The sequence below is a fragment of the Notamacropus eugenii genome, chromosome 6, assembly GCF_028372415.1.
Source record: "Notamacropus eugenii isolate mMacEug1 chromosome 6, mMacEug1.pri_v2, whole genome shotgun sequence".
NCBI lineage: Eukaryota > Metazoa > Chordata > Mammalia > Diprotodontia > Macropodidae > Notamacropus > Notamacropus eugenii.
The window spans coordinates 265,228,353-265,247,478 of record NC_092877.1 but is presented as its reverse complement, the minus strand read 5'-3'; the positions used below and the strand labels follow the sequence as shown (position 1 = coordinate 265,247,478).

At 33.7% G+C, this 19,126-nt stretch overlaps 1 protein-coding gene across 1 annotated transcript in view; it reads right to left on the bottom strand.

The window, feature by feature from the left end:
- Positions 1-574: 574 nt before the first annotated feature.
- The window catches only part of DIS3 (DIS3 homolog, exosome endoribonuclease and 3'-5' exoribonuclease), a 42,802-nt gene continuing 24,250 nt past the window's right edge, over positions 575-19,126 (bottom strand). Inside the window, exons 9-21 of the mRNA XM_072622309.1 lie at positions 18,651-18,797; positions 17,528-17,644; positions 17,129-17,230; positions 16,052-16,116; positions 15,874-15,958; positions 11,625-11,752; positions 10,531-10,617; positions 8,189-8,345; positions 4,617-4,831; positions 3,830-3,998; positions 3,086-3,244; positions 1,965-2,087; positions 575-834 (exon numbers count right to left, since the gene is read on the bottom strand). Coding sequence (XP_072478410.1) covers positions 751-834; positions 1,965-2,087; positions 3,086-3,244; positions 3,830-3,998; positions 4,617-4,831; positions 8,189-8,345; positions 10,531-10,617; positions 11,625-11,752; positions 15,874-15,958; positions 16,052-16,116; positions 17,129-17,230; positions 17,528-17,644; positions 18,651-18,797 — 1,638 coding nt within the window. The 3' untranslated portion in view covers positions 575-750. The remainder of the gene's footprint in view (positions 835-1,964; positions 2,088-3,085; positions 3,245-3,829; positions 3,999-4,616; positions 4,832-8,188; positions 8,346-10,530; positions 10,618-11,624; positions 11,753-15,873; positions 15,959-16,051; positions 16,117-17,128; positions 17,231-17,527; positions 17,645-18,650; positions 18,798-19,126) is intronic.

The following is a 19,126-nucleotide window of genomic DNA, read 5'->3' as shown; positions in this document are numbered from 1 at the left end:
CCTACCAATTAAAGATTCATTTTGGTCAAACAAGCAATTCTCTATAAAATGTTAAAGAGAAGGCAATCAGTCCTTTATACCTTAGGATGGAGCAGTATAATCAGGTTATTTTCCTGTAATAGATGAAGTAGGATACGGACTGGTAATTTTCTGAGAAGGCATACTGAAACATGAACTCCATCCAGAATGCCAGAAGGCAAGGGACACCTCAAGGTTGAAGGAGCATTTCCATTGTACTTAAGCATTTTGATAGCTTTAGGCATTTAGACAGTATTCTGCTTTTTTTTATCCTCTAAATCCAGGATGGTCTTCTTTTCTCCCCTCATTTAAAAAATCAGGAATTATTTATGCCAAATGAGCCAGTTTTTCAATAAAGAGATGAATGCTCCAAAATAAGCCAGCAGAGTAATTGGCACTTCTGAAGTAAACTCATTTAAATGATCTTTATCTGGTCCCTGAAGTTTCTGTCCTATCAGTATGTAAGTGATGGGCATTCAATTTAATTTTTCTGCATAAATAATAGTTGTTACATCTAGAAAATGAAAAGAGAAGTACTTTTCTCAAAGATGATGGAAAGACTTGAAGGCAATTGTTTAATAAAAATGCAAATTTTAAAAATGATTAAAATGCATTTTAAAAGCAACAAATTAAATTTGCACTCAATATTTTTAACCATTTAACTTGCCAGTGTTCTTCCCCAATGTTACAAAAGGAAATCAATTTTGTAAGAGTCTCTGTTTTTAGATACAGCTAATTTTCTAGCTTGCTCCTCTTTTTTTCTGGTTCATCAGTGTTCGAGTTTGTAGAATCAGGAGGAACGCTTATTCCTGGTATCTAACAGAGTGCAGTGGGAGAAAAAAAAATTAAGATGTCATTAAAACATTATAAAAGCATATGAAACTGGCTGTTATTGAATAATAGTATAAATTGCCAACAAATACAAATTACTGTGATAAGTTTTGCTTATTGCAATTACGTACTTCCTGATTTCTGCTAGTGTTGATTCTAAATTTCTAATAAAGAGTGGTCTAGGAAGATGGGTAGGGAAGATAGAAGATAGTATATTGAAGTGATCTCTCATTTTTTTACTTCCCCTTTATCCTTCTTTCTGTCACTGTTCTCCCCACTTCCCCAAAGGATAATGTTAATCATTCTTTAGAAAACACCAAAATGAAAAGCTAGATATTTTGGTTTTCAGCTCTCACCTCTCAGACCAAACTCTTGGCCCTTTCCTCCCTCCACTCTTCCTTTCCCCCCAAAATACTCCCGAAACAGTTACATTAATACAGTAACTAAAGAAACAATTATCTACAGGTACAAAAGAAGATAAATATGTAGCGGTATCAGTACAAAAACTGATAACACTGCAATTTATTTAAAAATTTATTTAAATTAGGGTTTTTTTTTGTTTTTTTCAAAGCTAGGACTCAAAAGTTTTATTGCATGCTGGAGACCCTAATACTTCTTCTAATGGGAACATATTACTGAAACAATGATGGAAGTTAATGGAAAAACAAATTTGATAAACAAATATTTAATGGAGACAATTTTCAGGAATCTGTCTAAAGTCGGGTAAACCTATATTCAGGTTCAGTTTATGTGAAGTATACACCATGTCAAATTTTAAAATAATTTTTGATGAAAATACCAAAACATCACTTAGCCTGGCAGGAACTTTTAAAATGACTGATGCAATGTCTAAAATTGTACATAAGGTTTTATATATGTATATGTGTAATATATCTACGTGTACATGTACATATCCACGTATATATGTGAGATATAACACATGAGAGCTGAAGATATTTACATTTTGAAACTCCTAAACATCCAAATAAGGAGGGAAAAGGCTTTAAAACAATTTTTGACCACAAACAACCCTTTCCTCTTATATCTTCCATAAAAGTAGTACACACATATTATTCGACCACAATATGAGTATTTATTTTTAAATCCAGTCTTACCTGTGGTTCTATCAGGGACATACAAATTTTCTGATGCTGAAGATTAGACGAGTCTAAGGTGATTTTCACTTTAACTTTATCAAAAATACGAAATTCTGTATCTTCTACTTTTAGTGAGGGCATCTAAATTTTTAAAAATACATTTTAAAAACTTTTTTATTGCTTTCAGACATTTGAACCTTCATTCTTATTGTTCACATGTTTCAATTAAAATTTTCATTTCAAATACACTTTCCATTCAATTAAAATATTTCGTAATCATGAACAACAATGTGATTTGTAACAAAAGTTGATCTGGTACTCCTACAAACGTGTTATTTTACTTATACAATTTCTTCTCCTCCTTCCCTGTTCTCTCCTCACCCTACCTTTATTTTAATGAAGATTATTATAATAGGCTACCCAGGAAGCTCAAGGCCCATACGCCCACATATTAGGGTATGAATAATTCTTATTGACTTTCTCAACTATTACTGGAACTCATCTAAATCCTCAAGAGGAAAGAATTAGTGTTATTGAAATGTTGTGTTGATTACTATTTCCTGCTCTTAAATTTGGGGTTTAATTAAGCAACTCTGGCCAGAAAAAAAGGAATGTGTAGCTAGACTGATCAAGTCTTCCCAAAGGATTAGAAATAAACTGTGGAAGGACTGAAGGCTTACTCTGATATCCTAAGAGGGACTAGGACAGCAGGAGAGATGAGGAGAGAAAAGACATATATGAGAAACTGAAACAAGGACTAAAGTAGGAGAGGCAGCTACACAGGGATGGAAAATAATCAGTTCTCCCCTTTCCATTGAAGGGAGAAGCAATCAAAACTTCCGGTAGAACAATTTAAACATTTTTTAAAAAATTTCTTTGTATGTAGGTAATATACAGGATGGCAAGGATATTTAAGGGCTGCCTTGAAATTCAAGAAGTCCTGGATTGAAGTCCTTTCTCTGACATCTGTTTATTACCAGACCAGGAAAAGGTAAGTCACTACCTCTCACAAATCTGGCCAATTCTGTAGACTGACCTATTTTAGTCCCCAGATCCAATGGATGTGTCATTACTCTTCTGTAAGGTGCAATGCAAGGACAAAGTATGCCAAAAAGAAAAAAACATATATGATTCCATACCTCCTCATCATAAGCAAGTCTTGGTTTTGGTTTGTCTTTTTCCTCAAAAAATACAGTTCCTTCTAAACCATATTTTGGAATTAACACCACAATAGCATTCTTTCTTACAAACAAAATATAGGCTTCTTCATTCACTATTCCTTTATTTTTGAAGAACAGCTGTTAATAGGAAAACTTCTTTCAGTTGTAAAGAAAAAAACTTTTAAAAACAAGTAATCTGAAATCACACTAGTTATATTTTTTGAATGTTACTAAAATACAAGGGACAACTATATATAGTTTGATTTTTTTTTTACTTTTTCCAACCATTTTACCAATGGAAGATCATAAATTTAGAGCCAGAAGGGACTTCAGAAGTCAGAAGTACAACACTTTCATTTTAAAGATGAGGAAAATAAGGCTCAGAGTAATGACTTGTCTAGGCTCTAACTGTGTCAAGTTTCTTCTTGATGTCAAGTTGGAATGTCTTACTTCCCTAATATAATCAACAGGGGAAAGGAAAAAATGATTATCATCATAAACTAACTCATTTTCAAATAATTATTGATCTCTAGAATGGTGGAAGTAGGAACTCAGAGAAAACATACCCCTACAATGTTCTTATTTCAATTAAGTAGCATCCTCATAAACCTTAATTTTTTCTTTCTTTTTCATAACATTTTTAAGGACCCTGAATGACTCCATGTTCTTAACTTAGAGGAATAAAATTTCACTTTTAACCTCTATATGAAATTAAACACTAACCTGGGTATGAAATGCAACAGATGCCCGCTGTGCATATTGTGCCATTTTGTGTCGGAAATTGAGATTTTTGCACAAATCTGCTAGTTTGTGTTTATTTGTCAGATCTGGATAAGTAGAGTCTGCTCCTATAGCTACTGCCAAAAGCCGATGGACAATTACATCTGCATACCTTTAGAAACAGGGAAAAGGAAAAAAATTTTTCACACATCAACATTGTCTCAAATGTCATTTTGTAGAATGCACATAATTGTACCCTACAATTTTTAAAAATGCTTTTAAGTACTTGCAAAAACAACTAAAAGAACATAAAAGTTTTGTTATACAGGTTAAAAAATACTCCATCAAAATCTGATGCACGTGACTACACGTGTATAACCTATATTGCTCACCTTCTCAATGAAGGGTGGGGGGATGAGGAGGGAGGGAGAGAATTGAGAACTCAAAGTTTTAAAAACAAATGTTAAAAATTGTTTTTACATGCAACTGGTAAATAGAATACACAGGCAATGGGGAGTAAAAATCTACCTTGCCCTATAGAAAAACAAAAGAAGAAGAGGATAAGGAAAGGGAGGAGAGGGGAGATAAAAAGGAGGATCAGCTGGGGGGAGGAGTAGTCAGAATGTATGCCATCTTGGGGTGGGGGAGAGAGATGGGAAGAAAATCTGGAACTCAAAATCTTGTGGAAGTAAACGTTGAAAACAAAAAATAAATTAATTTTTTAAAAAATTTAAAAAAACTTAATGCATCAATTTTCTTTTCTTTTCTTGAGTTTCATGACCTAAAGTACCTTCTGATGGGTGAAGTAAAATGTGTATATATTGGTGATGCTAAGCCATAGTGATGAAAATCATTATCCATTCCAGAACAGAAGTAAACTGCTTGCATCATACATCGAGTGGCTAATATCCTGAATAGTGTGTTTAGATATGGGAAATCAGGAGATTCTATTTGGTCTAAAGAGTCAGCCAAAGCCTTTGCTGAATCAGTCTTAAAATCCAAATTCTGTAAGAAAAGAGAAATGGAAAATATCATAGTTCCATTTTTATTTATAAATTAGCTTTTCAAATATATAATACTGTCATTAATGAATTCAAAAAAGCCCCCTCCAAGTTCTGAACAGATAACAAATTTAAAATATATTTTAAAATTATTTGGAACTCTGAACACATTTCACCATAAAAAAATTATTGTAAGTAATGATTAAGTTTAAAGACTAAGGGATAGATATCTTTTAAACCAATAATGCAGTTAAAGTATCATATTAGCCTAATTCTGAGACTTGGGATTTAGGAATTAGAAGTAGCACTAACACAAAAGAAGTACTACTAAAGAGTTTCCCCCTTCATCTTGTCTTCCTCTTCCTTTCCCAAGACAAAAAATGAGAAGAAAGCCTGACAGTGGCAGAGTATCAAAACTAGATAAAGTCAAGGGAGATTTAAATGCTTTGTGACCCTGAGTAAGTTCAAATGTTAAATACCTGGCCAATTTTAAAACATTCTATTATTATTTTCTAGGCTTCTAGAAGGCCAGCTAAATAGTATGCAAGTTCTTAAGAGATTAAGTTGTTTTAGGAATACAGGATGTAGAACAGGGATCCACCCTAGTCAAACCTTCCACTTTCTTGATAAACAGACACCAAGAGGTTAAGTGACTTGTATTAAGTCAGAGATAGAGAGTAGCTAAGTTAATATTTCAAAGCTAGGTTCTTTCCATTGCACATATACAATCTAATTGTAATTTAATATCCAAATTCCCACATCTATAATCTTTGAAGTTTTGCAAGGACTTTCATTACACTAGCCCTGAGCATATCATCCCTATTTTAAAGATGAGGACACTAGTTCAGAGAATTTGGTGACTGTATCTGAAGTCGAATTTGAACTGAACACCCCTAACTCAATGGCCTTTTGACTATGCAATGCTATTTCTCAACATCCTACTTATTCTGTAGCTCTCTTCCACTTCCTTGTGGTCCACCGGCTAACTTCCTCACTGTAACATCCCAACCAGGCTTGCCCCACTCTTACCCTTAAAATGACTTATCCTGTAAAATTACTAGCCAACTGTCTCTCCCTACTATGAAAAGTATCCATTATCTCTGTAAATGTTATAGTTAGATTACTGTCCTTGTACTTATGAAAGAGTGAAGTTCCCAAGCCCCACAGAACAGTGTGCATTGTAGGATCTTAAGTAAGGTAAGTACTGATTAGTACGAGTTCAGACAGTATAACAGAATAAAATAAATTCAGATAGTCCTGGATGGTATGTCCTTCTGAATTCATCTTAACTCAAGTCCACAAGCCTAAGATTACATATACTTTTTTGGCTGTCATAATGTTGACTTATAAAATTTACATTGCATTAAAACCTACAAATCTTAATTCATTCAGTCTGTTGAGGTCTTTCAGGATCTTGACTATCATATAATGTGTTTCACTCTGCCTAGTTTTGTATTATCTACAATTTCTTTGGCATGCCACCTATGTCTTCATCCAAATTATTGATAAAAATATGAAATACCTGGGGCATGTCACTAAATAAATACTGACTTGTCCTTGATGACAACTCACTGAGTCTGGCAATTTAACTGGCTCTAAGTCTACTTACCTAATCAATATATCTCCATCTCGTCAAAAAGAATAACCTGAGAACCATTGTTACATGCTTTCCTAAATATCTACATAAACTGTATATAGAGCATCCTCCCTTATCTGCTAGTCTAGTAACTTTATAAAAATAACAAAGTGAAGTTACTAGCATGAGCTGTTTTTAATAAAATCATATTGGTTTTTTGTAATTACTACTTCCTTTTCTAGATAATGCTAACTAATCCCATAATACATTCTTGAAAATTGGGACATCACCTTTCTGCACTTTTTTAGCACCTCTTCTTATCTGTTCTCTGTGATCTTTGGTTGAGCACAGACTATAGTTAAGCAGCCACAGGGTGTCTAGGCCTGGTCAGCTGAACTCATCAAAGAAAGCTCCTGTCTTTAAGCCACTTGAAGTATGTTCTCAAAATCTAAAGCAGATTTTAGTCTCTGCCCAGCTTTCTTTTTTTATCTATTGCAAAGTCAGAGTGGCCATTTCCCATCAAGATTCCAATAATTTCTATTTCTGAGCTTAGAAGAAATTTAGCAATCGAAAGAAGAGACAGGAATGGTGAATTCAAAGGACTAACTCAGAACACACCCATCATCTCTTACTCCTGCTTTGGAATAAAGTCTGGCATTAGGGTGGACACAAGAGAATTTGCTGTACTGGAAAGTCAGGTTCTCATTTCACCTAACTGGACAAGCAAAAACAGTTCAGGGTAACCTCCCCCCAAAAAAGGCGTTTTATGTTCCCCTGTGCCTACTCTTCTATCATTGAACTCTCCCTCTTTAGAATTTTAGCTCTGTTGATCTCTCCCTGTCTATGGTGACAGGAATTACTTTATCTTCTTCATGCAAAATAGTTATTATCAAAGGTAATTCCCATTTTAATAAACAATTGTCCACATCTATTTTTGAACTGAAATTTCCCCCAAAGTAAACTGAAAAATAGACAGCTTTATTCTGCATGTCTAATAAAAGGATACTTGTTTTTTCAAAGGTGCAGTTTCAGTTCTTGGACATAAACACTATGAAGAGGCCCTATCACTACTCAAGTTTAAAGATCCAAAGCACAAGGATTCTTGGAACTTGCAAAGAAGCAAGTTTGTGTCTCCCAAAGGAGGCTCCATGACACTGTGGATATTCTACCACTCAAGGAGTATGTTCCATCTAAAGTCAATTCTCAATGACTAATATAGCTAGCTACCTGGCTGATGAACTTCTCATTAATGTACTTAATTTAAACTATCCATGTGTTAGAAAATGGGGAGTTTTTTGTTTTTTTTTTTAACAATTTAGGATTTTAAGACCTTGTTTGGTAACTTAGCCTAAGCATCTTTAGTTAGCCTCTATACAAAAACTCGGAAAATGATAATAAAAAAGTAGGCAGAGACAATGATACCAATAAAGAACAAAGAAAATATGTAAGCGATAAACTTACAAGGCAGGCAAACTCGGTTACAAACTTCTGGCATGTTTTACAGCATGTCTAAAGTAAGCAAAATCGCAAAGGAATAATCAAAGGTGGGGAACCTGCAGTCTTGAGGCCACATGTGGCCCTCTAGGTCCTCAAGTGCAGCCCTTTGACTGAAATTTGTTCAAATTTTGTTCTGTGAAATTTGGATTTAGTCAAAGGGCTGCATTTGAGGACTTAAGAGGGCCACATGTGGTCTGGAGGCCACAGATTCACCACCTCTGAAATAAATGATTCACTATTTAAACCATGAGAGCCACATCCAAGAATTTGGATGCTGGAAGAATTTACTTTGGATTTAGCTGCCTTCACAAGAATTTCATAATTTGATGGAGGAGGAGCAGGATGTTTTCTAAGTAGGGCATGTTCAGAGAATTCTTCATGGATTTTCTTTGCAACAGAGACATTGGCAAGTAACATAAATTCTTCCACCATGGAGTTTGTTTCTCTGTCAATAAAAAAGAATGTCAGAAAAGAGAACTCAGAATTTTAAAACAACGTAAGAGAATATTTAACAAACCACATCATTATTTTTACTAGCAACTAAAGTGTATCCAGTACAAAGTGCTAGACTTCAGGTTGGAATCTGAGTTCTGTCACTTCCTAGCTGGAGGACATTTCCTCCCTGGGTCTGAAGTTTTTCACCTGTCAAAGTAGGTGCTCGGACTAAATGACCTTTGAGATTTTTTTGAGATCTAAATTCATGATCCTAATGTCCCATCAGTTACATGCACATCCATGCACACATATTTAAAAAATCCTCCTCTGCTCTTTCATCCTCACAGTCATGATCTCGGATCCTTGAGGGTTCTAATAGCAGAGTGCAGTTTGACAAGCTGGGCCTTTCTTTGTTCCTCACTATTCTTGACTTCACTTAAGATTTTGACAGCTGTGATAATACCATCTCTCTCAGGATAATGTTCCTCATCTCTTGGTCTCAGTTTACTCACCTGTAAAAACAGGAGAACAAATCTTATGGTCCTTTCCAGATCAAAATCTATGATCATATCTACCTTGAACAAAGCTTTATTCCTTTTTCTTTTCTGACACTATGCTTCCCCAATGGTTTTTCATAATTAAATATTTCCCTTGGTTTCTTTTCTAACCTAGTAATTTGAATGAAAAAGGGTCTAATGAAGGGCTTGTCTTCCCATAAATTTCCAATGAAGAATTCACTCAATGTGTTGAGAATCTCAAGGTATATTCAAGCTGTCCAACTATTATTTTTCATTTTTTACAGCACAATTGAACCACTTCCTTTTCTGGGACTATATATGAAGGTGTTGGTGAGTATAACACACTCATAGAGGTATCTGCAAAGTTCTTGGTGACACAGGTCTGGACTTCAGAAGAGAGATTAGGATTTGAAATTTATATTTGGAAGTCATCTACAAAGAGACGACGTTAAAGCCAAAGGAAAGAATAAGACTTGGGTACAAGTCCTGCCTTAGAAACCAGCTACTTGACCCTAGGGCACTCACTAAAACTTTCTGGGCCTCAGTCACCTCATCTATTTGAGGGGATTGAATTAGGTGGCCTCAGAGGTACTTTTGAGTACTATGAGAAGTGAAAAATTGAAAATGTGGAAAATACTAACAACTTAAAATTAAAGCAATCTAATAAAAGTTAGCATAAGCACAGTAATACCTGACTCTAAGAAATGAAGCAGAACATTTTCACTTTTTTCTGCTACTTACTTTCATGGATTACCACGGACAAGTAATTCACCACTTAGTGGCCAATATTACTAATGAACGAATTCATTGCAGTTATCTATGTTGTCCTCAGACTTATTACTAGGACCTTGAGAAACCTTTCTATCTTGGTAGCAGTAGCTAGAGCTTACACTCCACAGGCCCAGATTTCTAAATATTTAATAAAAAATACTTAATAAATGACAAACATTTTATGGATTTTTAAAATATCACTTTTATGTCTGAATATTCTTTCTACTCCCTTCTCTAGGGGCAAACCAATGCTCATAACAAAGAAAAAAAAGAGAGATAAAAAGCAGTTTAGCAAAACCAACCAACAGCAAAGGCAGGAGAGAGGATCCACTGACAAAAGACTTAAAGGAAACAAGGGCTACCTCCATATCACAATGAGCATGATTTTTATGGAAGTCAATGTAAGTATATACAATCAACGTAAGTATATACAGGTTTTAGCATATTCTCAACGAAATATGCTAAAGAGGCAAAGAAGATGCCCATGAAATGATGAGAAAAGGAAATGGGTCAAGTTGACTAAGAGATAACAGATAACGTGAATATTGTACTAGTACCCAGTATTAAAAGACCCAGATAAAACCCTCTAGCTCAATAGACTGCAATATTTAGAGAGGGTTTATCATGAGACATGCATAAGACCTTCAAATGGGAAGGTGTCTTTGGGATGAGCACCACTGGAGAGAATATTCACACTGATGAGATTGCAAATACACTGAAATATTAAAGTACTTTTATTATCCAAGGGAAAATAAATCTTATATACACACATTATGTATGTATGTGAGTGTGTGTATGTGCGTGTAGTGACAGAATACTACCAGTGATTATTTTAACTGTTAACATAAATCCTAAATGTTTATGTTGAAAATCAAAATCTTATTCATCTTTTATGTATAAACACACCTAAGTTCCTTTGTCTGAAGATCTATAGGGTCATGAGTTTCACTATCCACATGAAATCGAACTTCAGGAGAAGAAAGTATCAAAGCCCTATAAGAAAAAAAACAAAAATGATTGGTCAAATTACCCTATTATAGTCAGAATCTGAAAGTAATTCTTTGACAAAAACTGGAGAATGTAGAAGTTCTTAAATAATAAAGTAAACCCTCTGTAGTCTAGCAACTAGAGTTAATAAATTCTTATTCAACTATTCCTCTGGAAAGGTTATTGTTTTAATTAAGCACAATAATTAGTGAGATTGGCTTTAGTGAAAAGATTTAAATAATCTAGAAAAGTGACTGTGAAAAAGAAAAAGTAGCAGGACTCATCCAAATAGTTTCCTTCTTCTGGAGTTTTTTTTTTTGTTTTTTTTTTTGTAATTCCTTACCTTCATCTTTTTAACAAGTATTTACTGAATCAGAAAAAGTAAGAACTGTTGGACAAAAATTTTTCCAGAATCAGTAATCACAGGTTTTATTAGGTGGTCTCAGGATATAGCTTGTTTCTAGCTAATGGATATGATGCTACTGGAGGAGAATTTTATCTTTTATATAAAAGCATCTTACTTTATAGTAGTTAATAAAGGCTAGAGGTAGAGATTGATGATTTCACTGGCATAAGAATCTGCTGGTAAAAAAAGTACTTTTCCCAATGCAGACCAGGACGTTCTCTGCCACTTCTAATCTGAGCTGCTTAGAGCAATGTGATTTGTCCAGAGTCACATAAAAAGTATGTGTCAGAGATGACACTTGAATGCAAGTCCTACCTGGTTCTGAGACCAGCTCTCTATCCAATATACTATAAATCCTCTATAGTATTTAACGTAAGTTTCTTATGCAAATATATACATATACACGATATATTTAACATACACGTATTATATAGTTAAAATGCATATAAACAAATACAGTGCTTATTGCAAGCTTGAAATATCTGCTACACAAAAAATTAAATGTCTCTATTGCACATGATAAACATGGGCTTTCAAAAAAAGGTTAACAACCTAGCTTAATAATGGTCTCCAAGTTAGATACAGACAACAAATGAAGGAAATATACCCCGCATCTATTCTTCGCCTCTTCAGAATTTTTGCTAGTTTATTTAGTCCGCGAAGACTAGTGGTAATATCATCATTCATGGTTGCTGAATCAATTCTCATTTGAGCTTCTGCATATGTAAGAGAAGCCTGGAAAAGAAATTGTGAATAAACATGGTAATTATGAACAAGAAAAAGAGTTGTCCTTCCAACTTCAGATGGAAATGTAAAATTCATAATGTCCAACTGCTTAGATTCAATAATGAAAAGGAAATTTTGAGTAAAGATTCCTACTTTCAATCATACTATTTCTGATCTATTAACCAAGCATTTATCAGGACAGAACTTTGTTATCTACCTGAAGTCAATGTTATGGTGAACTAAAAAGAAACTATTTTATTTTGGTCCCACCCCAACCCTCCTTGTCAATGGTTACTTTAGTTTTTAATTAAACCTAAAAATCACTGTGGTGAACTAAATCATATGAATTTAGAAACTGGCCTAGATAAGGACTGCTCTAGCAACCGTAAGGTAAAATTCTTTTAACATATAATATTCAGTAGGCAAATAATTAAAAAAATGAAGTAGCCCATACAATATCTAATTTATTGTCTCAATGGGAAAAAGAGAATCAAAAACTTATTAGAATAGGGCAAGGAGAAGCTAAAGACTTTATAAAACACCAAGAAATAATAAAACAAATCAAAAGAATAAAAAAAAGAAGAGAATGTGAAACATTTTAGCAAAAAAACTGATCTGGAGAATAGTTTGAAAAGAAACAATCTAAGAATTGTTGGACTACCTGAAAGTTATGATCGAAAAATGAATCTTGATATCATATCACAAGAAGTCATTAAGGAAAATTGCCCTGAAGTTCTAGAACAAGAAAAAATTTTTTATACAAAAAAAATTCACCAATAACCTCCTCAAAGAGACCCCAGGAAGAAAACTGACAAGAATATCATAGCCAAGTTTCAAAGCTCTCAAGTTAAGGAGAAAATATCACAAGCAACAAGAAAAAATTAAATATTACGAAGCTATAATCAGGATCACACATGACCTATAGCTTCTACATTGAAGGACAGGAGGTCTTGGAACACTATTTTTTAGAGCAAAAAAGCTGGAGCTGCAACCAAAAATAACTTGCCCAGCAAGGTTAAATATAATTCTGAATTTAAAAAAAGGACATTCAGTAAAATGAAAGATTTTTCAGGTATTTGTGACAAAGAGTACAACTTAATGGAAAATTCAGCATCTAAGATCCAGGAGAAATATAAGGTGCATTGAAGACAAATTATAAGGGATTCAATAAGGTCAAAGTGTTTATTTCTTACATGTTATCAGCACTCTTATAATTAGCATTATTATTTGGGCCTGGGCTGAGCTATGTACAATGGGATAATTCTAAAAAATAAAACTGGGTAGGGAAAGATAAAAAGGAGCAACTGTCTCATACAAATGAGGCATGAAAGGAAGAACTGACAAAGAAGCGGCAAGTCGAGGTGGGGGAGGGGGCTGGTAGAGCTGGAAGCTTACTGTCACTGAAATGGGTTAAAGGGAAATAACATATTTCAAAGAGTACACTTGCCAAAACAGACACAGGAACTACATGAATATAAATATAAAATACTCTTTATACAAATAAAGTCAGATTTAAATAATCAGAGAAATATTCATTGTTCATGGGTAGGCAAAGTCAAAATAATAAAACTAACAATTTTGCCTAACCTTCTATTTATTCAATTCCATCCCAATGAAATTATTAAAAAAATTTTTACTGAGCTAAAAAATATAATAACAAAATGTATTTGGAAGAACAAAAAGTCAAGAATTTCAAATAAAATAATAAAAAAAAAATGTAAAGGAAGGAGATTCAGCAGTACCAGACCTTAAACCAGGTCTGTACAACCTGCAGTCCACAGGCTACTTACAGACCTCAGGCCACATGCTGCATGCCAAAGGCTTTCTGGCAGCTGGCATGTAGAGGAAATTCTCTGGTGGGCCACAGATTGTGCAGGCCTGAATTAAACTATATTATAAGGCAGTAAATGTCAAAACTATTGGGTACTGGCTAAGCAACAGAAAGGTATATCAATGGAACAAAGTAGACATACAATACTCAAAAGTAAAGGACTACAGTAATTTTGTATTTGAGAAATGTATAGATTTTAGTTTTGAGGATAAGAATTCATTATATGGCAAAAATTGCTAGGAAAGCTGTAAAGTTCTCTGGCAGGACTGGGCAAATATTAAACCACAAGCACCAAGATAAAGTCAAAATGGATATATAACCTAGATATAAAGGGAAGTATCACAAGAAAATTAGGAGAACATGGAACATGTTATCCATCAGACTCATGGATAGGGAATAATATATGAAGAAATAAAAGACTATTGTTGAGGTGTAAAATGGATAATTTTGAATATACCATAGTTTTTGTATAAATAAAACCAATATAGCCAAGATGAGAAGGAAAGCACAAATTTTGGGAAAAAAACTTCCATAAATAGTTTCTCTGGAGAAAGGTCCCACTTCTCAACTGTATAAAGAATTCTGTCAAATTGGTAAGAATACAAGTCATACCCCCAACTGATAGTCAAAGGATATGAACAGTCAGTTTTTTGATGAAATCAAAACTATATATAATCACATGAAAAAGTGCTCCAATCATTGTTGATTAGAGTTATCATCTTACACCTGTCAGATTGGTTAAAATGATATATGCCCTTCAAATGAGAAATGGCTAAGCGAATTATGGTACATGATTGTGATAGAATACAAGTGTGATACAAGAAATGATGAGCTGGTTGATTTAGAAAAAAAAATGAAAAGACTTAGACTTATGAAGGAAGATGCTTTCTCCAGAGAAAGAACTGACAAATAGAAATGTGTGTAGTATGGTCTTACATGTAAGCATATGTATGTGTATGTGTGTGTATGTTTATAAATATGTATGTGTACACACATGATTAAGATCCTGGAGAAATGTGAATACACTATTCACATTTAATTGTAGCCTTCTTTAGGGCAGCTAGGAGGGAGGGAGAAAAAAACAAAAAATGCACAGTAGAGAACAAAAGAAAACTTAGAAAGAAGCACAGAAAATCTGGGTAGCTTTGAAAACAATGTGTAGTATCCTTTCATGTTCTGTTGTGTAGATGGTAATGCTTTTTTTTTTCTTTTCTCCTCTTTTTATAGTTGTTTAAAAAGAATTAAAAAAAAAAAAAGAAAAAAGTAAAATACTAATGTGTTTTAAAGACCCTAGAGAAAACGACTCATGGAAGGCCTCCTGAATCTCTTTTCCATTAGCTTATCTTACACAGCCTGAATTTCATTGCACAGTTCACTTCATTTTATTACCATCAATTAGAAATTTGGGGGGGCTAAAAATATTTTTAAAACTATAAATACTTTAAAGGGCTATCAATAATTCACAAATATTAATTAACTTGATAAGGTCTGCTTTCTTCTTATATCCTAGTTGCCAACTAAGCTGATGACTGGGAGCTCTGATTAGCAGGGAAGGAGATGGTAAATTCTGAAGAATGAAGTTCTTGGAAGTATAGCAGGCTGAAATAAAGTGCCACAGTTGATGGCTCAAAGCAATATAGGGTTTGAGGCTTAGGGAGAAAATGTATGAAAGGGATAGATGCAAACAGAAAGATGACATGGTGACAAATTCTGCTTATTTCAAAAATTTTGCATGAGGCTGGTTCTGTGACCAAAGAATTTCCTCACCCTCTTCCTCCTGTATCTCAGAACTGGCTATTTCTCAGACCCAGATTTCAGGCTAGTACTAACAATTTGCTATAATATGAGTAAAAGAGACTGCTACAGGCTTAGAACCCCCAGTCATATATATGGATAATGCTATTTCTATGTCATAATTCATTTAGCATTCCACATAAACTTTTAAATGTATTTCTAAAACATTACCCAATAGAAAATTAAAATTGCTTTATCCCAATTTCTAGTCTACAAGGATGTGAGGTTCTTTCTTCTAATCCCCTGTAAAACAATAACCTTTACAGCTTTCAATATACTTTTCAACAGACCAAGTGAAATGCTATGACTGTTGTTAGTCTTGCTACTACCTAACAAGAACACAGGGATAAAACAGATAGTTCAAAACTCTAGGTTTGGAGTTATTTTCTAAAAAAAAATACTGGGTAAGCTGACAATGTGTTTTCTATAGTTTTCTGACTCAAGTGAAATTAGTTTTGTAAGCAATGATTTTTTTTTTAACAGAAAGAAAAACTTTATACTTTACCTTTGAATTAATGGCACTTTTGGTAAACCTGGTTTTTAAAATTTCAGCATTGTGATTCATTTCCCAAATACATGAAAATGCTAGCCTAGGAAAAAGGATGGATAATATTACTAAAACAAAAATAGTAGCAAACACTAAATATAAATATTCAGTCTTATGAAAAAGTATGCAGAGATACCTGTCCACATTCGATCTTAAGGAACATAAGTTAGAGCTAAGCAATTCTGGAACCATATCAATTCTCTGTAAAAGACAGAAATAAAACCTTAAAAATTACTTTGCAGTATTATATTAAATTTAATTTATTTTTTCCTATTAAATACTGAATAGGATGATAAATAAAATTTTTACGAATTAAAGGAAAAATCATTTTTCAAACATGAAATCCTACTGACATTTCTACATTTCCAGAACACAAAGGAGGAATTATGGCAACATGGCGTAGTAGGAAAATTAGACTACAATTCAAGAGTTCTGGGATCTAGTTCTGGCAGAACTGATTTTTTTTAAACAAAAAAAAACTTTCCATTTTACCTTTGAATTAATGGCCCTTTTGGTAAACATGGTTTTTGGTTTTGACATAGTCAGATGTGACCCTATAAAAAAAGGCCTAAATGACCTCTAACATCCCCTCCTCTTATAATTATTCATATTCAATTAATGCTGCATATATTTACATTTGGACTTGTGGCTTCCTGGTTTGAATGTAAGGTCCTTGAAAGTAAGCGTTGTTGGATTCTTTATACTCGTAATACCAGAGACTGGCACAGGACTTGTCACACAGCAAGTGTTTGACCGATTCCCTCTAAAAATTCTATATTTCTATGACAACACAGATTGCTCTGAGCTAGCCAAGCAAGAAATATTAAAAAGGAGATGAACTATCTCTAATTGTCATTAAAATACTCAATTACAAGAGGTACGTTAATTTCCATGAAAAAAATAGCCTAGGTCATCCAAGTATGCTAAAGTTCACAAAAAAAAAATCTGTATGTATCCACTGTTACGGTTATGCATTGATAAGCCAAGGCTTCACTAATCCAGAGTATATCTTTCCTGTTTAGGAACTCTCTCAAATAATTTTAGTCAAAAACCCTTTAAGTGATCTTCATTAAAAAAAAGTTACCATGAAAACTGATCAAAATTTCACTTTAAGTTTGTATTGTCTTCTTTGTAGACCCCCACATTATATCCATTACAATACCTTTCACACAGTAGGCATATTATAAATATTTGCTGAATGAAAAATATTTACTTTTTCACAAAGATAGACAGTTGTTCCTCTTTTAGCTGACTCTTCATCCAAAGCATTTCCTGGTCGAATAAAGTGGCTAACATCTGCAATGTGAACACCAACCTCAAAAAAGACAAGAAGTAATGTAAAATATGACAAGAGTCTGCACAATTCATTAACTTTTCTAAAGGATATTTAAGGAAGAGGAAGTTCAACAAAAAATAAAAATTGTACGATACACCTAACATCTTAATCTAATAATATAAATCCTTTAGTTTCTGTAGCTATAATAAAGAGCACTTTATACTAGCACTTAACAAATAAATTCTACCAGTTCAAAAATTGTTCAGGTAAAGTTCTACCTGAATATAAGCTGTAAAACTAATATCTCCAGCAAAAAAAACCTTGTAAAATGAATACCTCTAGATTTCCATTTTCAAGTTCTCGACAATGTAAAGCATCATCTATATCTGTACACTTTGGAGGATCCACGCTACAAACACAAAGATGCCTCAGATCTTCTCTATTCTTCATATCCTATAAGATGACATATAAAGGAGAAATAAGTACATATAACAATAATTCAACAGTTGGGGAAGATCAATATATTTTAACTTAATATGATTCATTCTTCAGTGCTACACTGTGGTCTAGGTTACCCTTGGTCCTTAAAGTTATACCAGCAGAGTCTGGGCTGTGAGAGACTCTGGCAGGTTGGTGGGGCCCTCAGGGGAACTGGGGAAGTCCTCCATTTTTTCCAGTTATAGCAACTCTGATATAACCTATTAAGTTAGTCAGGGGATTTCAATCTATCTGTGAAGGAAGAATCCATACTCATGAATTATGACTCCTTGAAGTCCTGAGACCTTATTATAATACTTTATAGTATATATATGTACACATATATACATACATATATTTTTATAATTTTTTTTTACCTGCACCTCACTAATGTGGGTAACTCCCTCCAACAGCATGATAACAACGCATCTATGCTATTTCATCCTGCATGATTCTTGCCCAAGTGCTCTTATAAATCCTCCACAAGAGCCCTTGGCTCACCCAAATTTATACAATGTGCTAGTTCATATATTAATAAGTGGCTTATTAAAATACAGACATGTTCCATTTTTTCGATCTCAGTTAAATTATAAATTGAAGCTACTCTTAATTTTATTTGAACATATTCAGACCCCTTATTCATCCTGGAAAACTCAAAATATACAATTTCCCTTCTTCTTGAAAGTTTAGTTTTTGGTCAAGTATAAATGTTTTTTCAGATACTTAAAAGTATTTTGGCCAGTGTGAGAAAGACAGATTGACTAAATCAATAGACAGGATAGGTATGAGGGAAAAAAACTCAGGTGTCTCATTATGTTTAAAATGTTATAGATATTCCAACTAAAAAATGGTAAAACTAACACACAGAATCTCTTACTAAAAGGAGCAGAAGACAATATGAGAGGAACTATTCTTCTGCTTGGCAGAGGACCTAACTTTTCCCTAAATGGGTACAGCTAATTTGACATCATTTTTCTCTCACCTCTTCAGTGATATTCCAGGGCATCTTTGGCAGGAAACTAAGAACAGCTTGGGAGAAGGGTTGATGGGGAACATCATGTTCAAGGAGCAGAACCTCAGTTTCAGTCTCTTTATCACCAATAGCACCTATATTTTTTACAAAGTGACCCTAAAAATAACAATTATTTCAGAAGACATATTTTTACAATTCTTTCATCACCAGAAACACATTCTCATATTAAGGGACTGTTGTTCAAATGCTTTTCACAATTTACTATTCCTAAAATAACCCAAGGAGTTGGGTAGACACAGTGCCCTCCAATAAACAAATGGGAAAACTGTAGACTTCCAAAGATGTTCAATATGTAAGATCAGTCTTTGAATCTATTTATTTCCTATGGCCTTTTGCGCTTCAGCTGTGTCTCAAAATACATCAGCTATTTCTGTCAAGAACTTTTTTTAGAATGCAAATGGTAAGAGGCATTTAAATTCTCGGAA